General features: G+C 32.4%; 1 protein-coding gene across 1 annotated transcript; it reads left to right on the top strand.

Moving 5' to 3' along the window:
- The first annotated feature begins 3,172 nt into the window (after positions 1 to 3,172).
- Positions 3,173 to 7,990, top strand: LOC141678733 (fumarylacetoacetase). Its single transcript, XM_074485104.1, has 14 exons — positions 3,173 to 3,489; positions 4,413 to 4,491; positions 4,668 to 4,726; positions 4,810 to 4,934; positions 5,027 to 5,101; positions 5,391 to 5,463; positions 5,699 to 5,798; positions 5,882 to 5,941; positions 6,050 to 6,120; positions 6,210 to 6,272; positions 6,477 to 6,541; positions 6,766 to 6,862; positions 7,264 to 7,389; positions 7,678 to 7,990. The coding sequence occupies exons 1-14, from the start codon at positions 3,286 to 3,288 to the stop codon at positions 7,738 to 7,740; spliced, it is 1,260 nt and encodes a 419-aa protein (XP_074341205.1). The 5' UTR covers positions 3,173 to 3,285; the 3' UTR covers positions 7,741 to 7,990.
- The last annotated feature ends 1,740 nt before the right edge of the window (positions 7,991 to 9,730 follow it).

Below are 9,730 nucleotides of genomic sequence, written 5' to 3' on the forward strand. Positions count from 1 at the left end.
TAAATGTAAAATAAATGTTATATAGATATTAAGTAGGGGCATAATAGTCCTATAAATTAATTTACTCAACAAACTCGCTTGTTGTTGTATTATATATATATATATAGTATTTAATAAATTAATTAACTATTAAGTATGTTTTAATAAAAAATAGTTATTAATGCGTAGAGAATTAAATATCTTATAATAATGAAGGTATTAACACGAAATAAATATGATGAGGTTAAATTGTCTTTTTACATATTGGGGGGTATAACAGTCATTTTACTTATTAAATTTTTTTATTGAAACCCTGGCTTACTCTATTATATATATAATAGATGTCTATGGGGTTCTACTAAATGTTACGATTGCATCTTACTTATAAATGAAAAACATTTAAAAAATAATAATTCTCAAATTTGACGAACATTGTTTATATAAAAGTTTTGATCGGAAATTGTTTTCATATAAAGGACGTGTTATTATTTTGTAAACAAATTAATTTTCAACCTCTGTTTTTTGAAAAACAATTTTCAACCTCTGTTGTTCGTATGAAATCTTTAAGTAAAAAGAAGACGAAAGAAACTAGAATATAATAAGCACGTCAAAAAGCATGACTTTATTTTCTTGGACCGACAGGGAACACGACAATACGTTATTTTTTGCACGAGATTTCCTCTCTAGTCGCTAAAATGTTTAATCGGAGTAATTATTATGTAGAAAACAGAAAGAATGTGATGACTGTGTCCACTGTCCCCATCTTACGACCTCACAAGTCACATTCATGTACAGGATAATACGGTATCTTGGGAAATTAGAAATGAGTGCCTTTATTATAATAAATCCCTATTAAATTTTAAATATTAGCATAATTTGTACATTATACTTTTATATATATTTTAAAATTGTATTATATTTTCATCCTAAATCTATAATTTGACAACTTCTCTTACTTTCTAACATTCTAAAAAACGGAAATCGACATTATTTAGTAAAACAACTTTTAAGTGATCAATCAGATAATCGATAATTAATCGGATTGATTACTCATAGTATTAATCGGGTGTGTTTAATAAAATATAAAAAAAATTATTTTATTAAACTAAATATATTAATTTAAGATAAAATTTTAGTGATTAATCGGATTATAAAATTAAATCGATAGAATATATTGGAACGAGTAATTAAATAATTATCCAGTAAAATCGATAACTTTTTATTTTGAAAAAAAAATGATAATTTTTAAAACAAAGACATTTATATAAAATTTATAAATATTTATCTCATATATAAATAACTGAAAATTTAGACATTAGACTTTAACGGAAATTTATTGTATTAAGATCAATTATGATACGTAGTTTCGGTAGAGATGCACAAAAAGTCCGGACCCGAAAATCTGGCCTGACCCGATCCGGTCAAAACCCAGTCAATCCCGACCCGATCAAAGCCCGGCCCGGGTTTCGGGCCTCGACGGACCCTATATTTTTAGGCAAAGCCCGGCCGACCCGGGCCGACCCGGTTAAAAGCCCGGGTTTCGGCCCGGCCCGGCCCGAATAAAAGCCCGAAAAAACCCGGTTATAATCTGATTATTATAATATATTTTCTTATATATTTATAAATTCACATTTACTATAAATATAAATAATACTTTAAACACATATATATTTACATATTTGTGATTAATAATATTATTTATATACTCCTTGCATAAATAATGAAAGAAAATATAATAAGTACACTATATATATTTGGATATCATTGTTATGAATATTTGGATATCATTGTTATCATTTTTATCATAATAATGATAAAATATATTATATAAACATGTTTATTTTTTGCCGAACTTAAATGTTTTCAACTAAGTAATGTTTTCATAAAATATTCTATGTAAACTAATACATTTATACGATGATCTAGTTGCTAACACATGTATTTTTCAGAATCTCTAATAATACTCGATCCGATTTAAATTAGAAAAAAACTCTGCCCGAAAAAAGCCCGGTTAGGCCCACCTCGAGGGCCCAAACGGGCTTTGACATTTCCGGAAAGCCCGGCTCGGCCCGGCTCGGTCGGTCAAATTCAAAGCCCGAAAAGTCCGGTCCGGTCAAAGTCCGGGTTTTTTAAGATTCGGTCAAAACCCAGCCTGATAGGCCTTTTGTGCATCTCTAAGTTTTAGTGATGATGTAGTTGTATATCAAGCGGTTATGGGTAGTCTTTTTATTGAAATGTATTTCCTTTGTTGCTAAATATAAGTCTATTTTGAAAGAATAACATGTAAAACATTACTTTGATGATGTTTTTACACTTCTATCCTACATAAATAATTGTATACTCTAACTCATTGCTCATTTGTTATTATAGACATGTGCGTGTATGTGTGTAATTCATTGATAAGAAAAAAGTTAAAAATTAATAATTTTAGAATAATATCAATATATTTGCGTTAAAAAATAAAAGGGTTAATTATCAAGTAGGTCACTTAATGCGTCGAAATGTATCAAGTGGGTCACTGATTATAAAACGGACTCAAATGAGTAACTCATTTGAAAATTTGTATAAAAAATATCACTCTCTTGTTAGTCGAAATTCTAAAAGTATTATATATTGTGTTTCGCACATTTTTTATGAATGATATTACATCCAAATAAAAGATTTTGAGTTCTATTATTTTAGATAATAATTTTAGATTTTTAAAAATTTATCTACTATTTATTTTTATTTAAATCAGATAAAAAAATAAAAAATAAATAGTTTATAAAATTTTAAAAATCTAACAATATTATCTAAAATAGTAGAATTCAGAATCTTTTATTTGGATATAATATCATTCATAAAAAAAATGTGAAACTCAATATATAATATTTTTAAAAATTCCGACTAACGATATAGTGATATTTTTAATACAGATTTTCAAATGAGTGACTCATTTGAGTCCGTTTTGTGATTAGTGACTCATTTGATACATTTGGATGTTAGTAACCTGCTTGATAATTAACCCAAAAATAAAAAAGTTAGGAAAAAGAAATCTTTCGGAAGAAACTATGTTAGATATGGGGGAGGAGGATAAAATTTTCGTTAAAAAGGATTTATTTTTTTTCTATAATATAATAATTTAATTTCGTGATACGTGGTGTATTTATAACTCCACTAAAAAACAAATATTGAACTATTTAATACTAATGTACCTCATATATGTCTTCTGTCTCTGTCTACTGAACTTGTAATCCTCTACAACTCTGCTTTGCATTCACACCAACCTTAAAACGTAACTTAATTTACGACGTCGTTTTAGAAGCTATGGCGATGAAATCATTCATTGAAATATCACCGGACTCACATTTTCCGATGGAGAATCTGCCGTACGGCGTGTTCAAACCGGACGAATCTTCTGCACCTAGACCTGGTGTTGCTATCGGAGATTACGTGTTGGATCTTCAAGTCATTGCTTCCGCTGGACTCTTTAACTCTCCTATTCTTGCCAACTCCGATTGCTTCCTCAAGGTTCCATTTTCTCGTTAAATGAATAATTTTTTCGGTCTTAATGTAACTATTTTTAAGCTCGATAAATGAATAATTCTTTTCGATTTCGGTTCTCGAGACTATTTATCTATACAATGAGGCGTAACTATTTTTTAGTTGTCATACCGAACTTAATACTGTACGAGCTTACCAAGATCATATTTTATCGCAAATTGATGTGATTAAATATGCATTAGCATGTTCAAATTCTTTTACAAATAATTGGAGCAATTTTTGGCGATGTTGAAACTGATGTTTGTTTTATTAGATTGTTGAATTGCGTGTTAGTGTCGGTTTGTGAAGTTGATTGTTACAAAACAATTAAGTAGACTTCGATATTAAGAAGTAGTTTGATTGGTAGTATCCTTAGTTATAATTTTTAAATATGCAAACCAGTCAATAATTCTTCAGGAAATAGTAGTGAATTTGACTCAATTCGCAAAATGTTACTAACATTGTTCATCTAGGTTTTGTGATGATCGGTTTCGGGGGATACGTGTGACTTGATGCTAAGTTAATTGTGCAAATGTGTGTATCGCTGTATGATAAGATAAACTGCATGCAAATTGTGCCGGTTCTTGTTGTCTCGAAAAGAGGCATGCAATTTTGGTGGAGAACGCCTTCGGATCCTGTGGAATTATATATTTCTTGTCACACATGTCTTGTCTTTCTTATACTAGGCGTTTGTTGTTGTTTTGTTGAGGACAGCTTGGAGAAAAATTGGTACATGGTGACACCGGCTTTCATAATTAACATTTTAGTTTCTAACATAACTGAATTGTTCATGAACAAAGCATGATATGTTTTACAGAGGATAACATAACTGTTTCTTTAATCAAATTTGGTTTTTTTATTAAACTTTTAAAACCTGAAGTGTTTTTCTCTAAAATTATTGTAACTTACAGCCCAATCTTAATAAATTCCTCGAAATGGGGCATCCTGCGTGGAAGGAGGCTCGTGCTACAATACAAAAACTCCTGTCAGGTATTCTTCTCTACATCTCTTGAATTATCAATATCTTCATGTTTTTTAATAGATGTTATACGGAGTGAGGTCTTGAGGGAAGGAAAAAATATGAATCATTAATGATGCCTATCCTTAAAAGAAATATTTGTACAGAATAACTTCATGATATATTTGGGACTTGTCACCTATTGCAGCTACTGAACCAGCTTTACGCGACAATGAGAGTTTGAAACAGAAAGCACTGCTTCCTGCTGTAAGACACGCTTGCATTTTTGTATTGCATTTGCAGCTTGAATATATAATCATCTGGTGCTTAACTTTTTCTTGTTGATAAAGGTCAAGGTACAAATGCTTCTTCCAATGGCAATAGGGGACTACACAGACTTCTTCTCATCTATGCATCATGCCAAGAACTGTGGCTTGATGTTTAGAGGACCTGAAAATGCAATTAATCCAAATTGGTATGCTTATCTAAATGACTTACAAACTTGTAACGAATTTGATGTCCCCCATTTTTTCCAGCTTAATTTTTGGTGCTTAAATTTGTTTTTAGGTTTCACCTCCCTATTGCTTATCATGGTCGGGCATCATCAATCGTCGTATCTGGGACAGATATTATCAGACCTAGGTGAAAACTAGTTCTATGATCAATTTCAAGTGTTAAAAAAAGTTCTTTCCAAATGCGACATTAGTATTGATATACCTCTTTGCTTACTAGTCACCCGTCATTACTCAGTGGCAGCATATTCCTGTAGTTAACTATTCTTTTGGGTAAAGAATGTTATCTATTGCCTGAATACTTAAACCTTTTGTAGACAAAATAGTTCAGTTTTCAGTTAAGTCATTTTCTTGCATTAGCTCGAGAGCACTCCTAGTACCTACTCATCTTTGGCTTTCTTTTATTTTATTTTTCCCAGAGGTCAAGGTCATCCTTCAGGCAACTCTCCCTATTTTGGGCCTTCACGGAAGCTAGATTTTGAGTTAGAAATGGTTAGTTTCTTGGCACATTCTCATGTAACATCTTTTACCCTTGCACAGGTCTTTTTCGTGTTTTTTAAGTTTGCCAGAAATCACCAATACAGTGACAGTTAAAAAGAATAGTGATTTTTTTATGCTATTACTTCCTCAATATTCTCTTGCCTATTATTTTGAAATAATTTATTGCATATTGTCTCCTCCCATAACTTATTACTGAATTTATTTAAATATCCATAAAATTTCCAAGGCTGCTGTGGTTGGACCTGGTAACAAGTTAGGAGAGTCTGTCGATGTTAATGAGGCTGCAGAGCATATATTTGGACTAGTGCTGATGAATGACTGGAGTGGTATACACTGTGTCAAACTCATACCCCTTGGTAAATTTTGTGGTTTGAATATCAATAATTTATATTTTCCACATATTGAACAGCTAGGGATATTCAGGCATGGGAATATGTACCTCTTGGTCCTTTTCTTGGAAAAAGTTTTGGTAAGCTTTTTCTTCTTTTATTGTTTTTTTTCAAGCGTTTTTTTTGCTTAGTTGTAAAGGCCAAGTGGCAAAATTCAAATGGTGATGGTTAAACTGTTTTTCTTAAAGGAACAACTATATCCCCTTGGATCGTAACCTTAGACGCTTTAGAACCTTTTGGTTGTGATGCTCCACAGCAGGTATCTTATCTTTTTTTGAGTTATGAGCATAAGATCAGTGGAATTTGTGAAATTTCTTCTTATCGTTTTTTGAATTTTTTTAATTGCAGAACCCTCGTCCCTTGCCATATCTTGCAGAAAAGATATCCAAGAATTATGACATTTCTTTAGAGGTAACTTTATAGTTACTGATTGTAATATACAGTACTGATATTTATTATATTGTTAGTTTCTAACTTCTATACAGGTTTATGCTTAAAACCAACGGTTGACATACTTTTGATAGTTGTTTTTTTCTCGATATAGTCAAAAAGATCTTCAGATTTGTTTCATGGGAGAGTTATATACCAATAATCAGCTCTATACTTTGCTTGCAGGTTCAAATTAAACCAGCTGGGGAAGAAGCATCATATGTTGTCACGAGGAGTAATTTAAATCACTTGTAAGGAATTGCCTTCTAATAACCTCTTGAACAATCTCATAAACTTTTAAGTTCCTGCAAGCCCACTGCTATTTGTGGTCCATAGGAAAAGTCAACCGCAATTTCGTAACTGCTAAAGTTTGTAATATTCTTCAAGCTACATGTCATAATGGTTTTAGTTACTGCAATTTGCTGTAAATTATTAGTTTTATCACGTGTTCTCATTTTTTTAATCTATGGTGCAGGTATTGGACAGTGACTCAACAACTTGCTCACCATACTATAAATGGTTGTAATTTGAGGCCTGGTGATCTTCTTGGGACTGGAACAATAAGTGGACCCGTAAGATTTATCTCTATGAATTTGCAGTCTGTATCAGCGTCTTGCATGTCTTTGCAAAGCTTACATGCTCTTTTCATTCTACAAAAAAGTCTCTAGTCTTTGAGGGTATATGAATATTTACCTAAAAAAATTGATGTTTAACCAGAAAAAGTACATACAGCAGTTACGGTGGTAACGTAGTCTTAACAAATGTTACTACATTTAGGTTTGTGTAAGCTAAATAAGCACATTATACTAATTATGTATGAAGTTTAATGTATGTGATCTGAGTCAAATTTAAGATTTGATAAAAAATAACTTAAATATTGTAATTAGAGTCTATTTTGAGAGACTTGAAATATTACTTGTTTTGTATCCGTCAATAGTATATAAAGCTTAATGGTTACCGGGAGTTCTTACAGGAACCAGAATCATATGGATGCTTACTAGAACTGACATGGAATGGACAAAAAACCATGTCTTTAGGAGGGGCAACTCGTAAGTTTCTAGAAGATGGTGATGAAGTGATTTTCACCGGTTGTTGCAAGGTTGTTTCTAAAAATATTTTAGCTTTTTTCTCTTTACCACCTAAATTTTTAATCAAATACATGCGAGAATTCTGAATTAATCTATGTATGTTTCGATACGGACACAACTAATCAATAAGCCACAGGGATTGAGATGTTAAATCTAATCATCTATATAATTCTTCAAGTGGCCTGGTCATCATTTTTCTTTAATGTTTTTGAAGAGATTGTATTATTATATTGCCATGCTAAATTTTTGTTCATTCACTATATGTATCGACACTCATTCATTGTTGGAATTATTCGCAGGGGAACGGTTACAATGTCGGTTTTGGTACATGCTCTGGAAAAATCGTGCCTTCATTTCCTTGATAAACCCTTCATTGGTGCATGTGTCTGGCTAGATGATCAGGCAGAGTTTGGCGTAAAATGCTCTCAGCGTAAAATGCTCTCAGACTGTGTTGATTTTAGTCATATATCAGCAATCTACTCATGTTTATGTTCTTTCCTATGTAATATACTGTCTGTAAAGTTTTTTGATTTTAAATAGTATACATTACTGCTAATATACATTTTAAAGAGATTTACCTGGAATTTTAAATCTTTGTACAACTTCGGCAAACTCTCTCAAGCCGTTAATGAGCCTGTTTGTACAGGTTTTAAGTAGTTAAGCTAAAATTTTAACTTCCCTTTTTCTTTTTGTTTATAAGATTTACCTAAACATGGTATATGTATACATAAAATCGCTATTAAAACCCCTCCTTCAGTGCTTTTTTTTGGTGTGTTGTACTAAATCTCCATTAAACACTTCAGTGCTTATGTTTGGTAATATTAGTTTCTTCGGGTTCAAAACATTTTTTCGGGAAAGGACTTTTTACCTTTGTATTTCTTCGTGTTTTTAAAGTTGTTTTACGGTTCTTTGAAGCCATGCTCCCAATAGATTTGACTGTATATGATTCTATTGGGAACGTAGGATGTGACCTCACACTCCAGATATTACGTAATCTAGACATGGGATAGAATGCCACCAATCGGTGGTGGTCATACGAAGCTGGTGAGAAAACCAAGTTTAATGAGACAGCCGGAGAGAAAGGCAAGTTTAATGAGACAAAGTCGGAGATTAATGAGAAATTTGAACAATATAGAGTTATATTGGAAGTCGGAGATTAATGAGAAATTAGAACAATATAGAGTTACATTGGAGATTTCGGGCTTGCGTGTTAGTCATTCAAAAACTGAATATATGTGGTGTAATTTTAATAACGAACCAGATGAAGAGTCTGTTGATGTTAGAATTGGAGAGCATTTATTAGTTCCGAAAAAAAGTTTAAAGTATTTGGGATCTATGATTCATAAAGATGGTAAAATAGATGCCGATGTTACTCATCGTATCCAATCTGGATGGTTAAAGTGGAGGGTTACTTCAGGAGTACTGTGTGATAAAAAGATTCCTTTAAATTAAAAGGAAAATTTTATCCAATGGCGATGATACCAGCTTTGTTGTATGGGGCAGAATGTTGGGCAATAACGAAGGCCCAAGAACAACGACTAGAGGTAGCGGAAATGAGGATGTTGCGTTAGATTTGTGGCCGCACCTTGTTAGATAGATTGCCGATTGGTTTTTTCAGAAGAAAATTACGAGTTGCATCTATAATAAAAAAGTAAGGGAAGGTAGACTGCGAATGTTTGGACATATACGGAGGAGACGTATATCGGCCCCGGTGCGGAGAGTTGAAGGTTTAGTGTTGTCGGATGCGAGAAAGAAAGGAAGACCGAGAAGAACTTGGGATAACTTATTTTCACTAGATTTACATTTTTTAAACCTTCTGGGGGATATGGTATTAGATAGAAGGTCTTGGAGGCGTCGAATTAGATTGGTTGATTAACTTATGGGATAGATGGATCCTGTATTTTGAGGTGTTAGTAGCATACAGTGTTAGTAACATATAGTGTCAGTTTATTCATTCTGTTAATGTGGTTCATTCAATTATTACTGTATTATGTGTTTCATACATTATTGACACTAATCATTTTTTGGTAAATCGAATGTCTTGTCTTTTTTGAACGGGGAATTATTTGATTTACAAAGTAGAAATTCTGCAAGTGTTCTTAAGTAAGATTGGGTTGAAGATATCAAAAATATTTTTATTTGGGATAAAAGTGACTATAAACAGTCACTATTCGGTATTGCGTATTATATCTTTTATAGATATATTTCATATTTACACATGTTCACACACAAGCCGGGGGTCTTTCGGGAAACAGCCTCTTCGTTCTTTGGAATGAGGGGAAGGCTGCGTAATCATACCTAGAGATAGGGGTGAGCAAAAATCGAAACAAACCCGAAACTGAACCGAAATCG

The sequence above is a fragment of the Apium graveolens genome, chromosome 8 (assembly GCF_009905375.1).
Source record: "Apium graveolens cultivar Ventura chromosome 8, ASM990537v1, whole genome shotgun sequence".
NCBI classification, from domain to species: Eukaryota; Viridiplantae; Streptophyta; class Magnoliopsida; order Apiales; family Apiaceae; genus Apium; species Apium graveolens.

Excerpts from the sequence above, each read along its gene's own strand:
- LOC141678733 (XM_074485104.1), top strand. The coding sequence starts at position 3,286 with ATGGCGATGAAATCATTCATTGAAATATCACCGGACTCACATTTTCCG. Across the intron at positions 4,492-4,667 it reads AATACAAAAACTCCTGTCAG|CTACTGAACCAGCTTTACGC; the intron begins GTATTCTTCTCT and ends CACCTATTGCAG. Across the intron at positions 6,121-6,209 it reads GTTGTGATGCTCCACAGCAG|AACCCTCGTCCCTTGCCATA; the intron begins GTATCTTATCTT and ends TTTTAATTGCAG.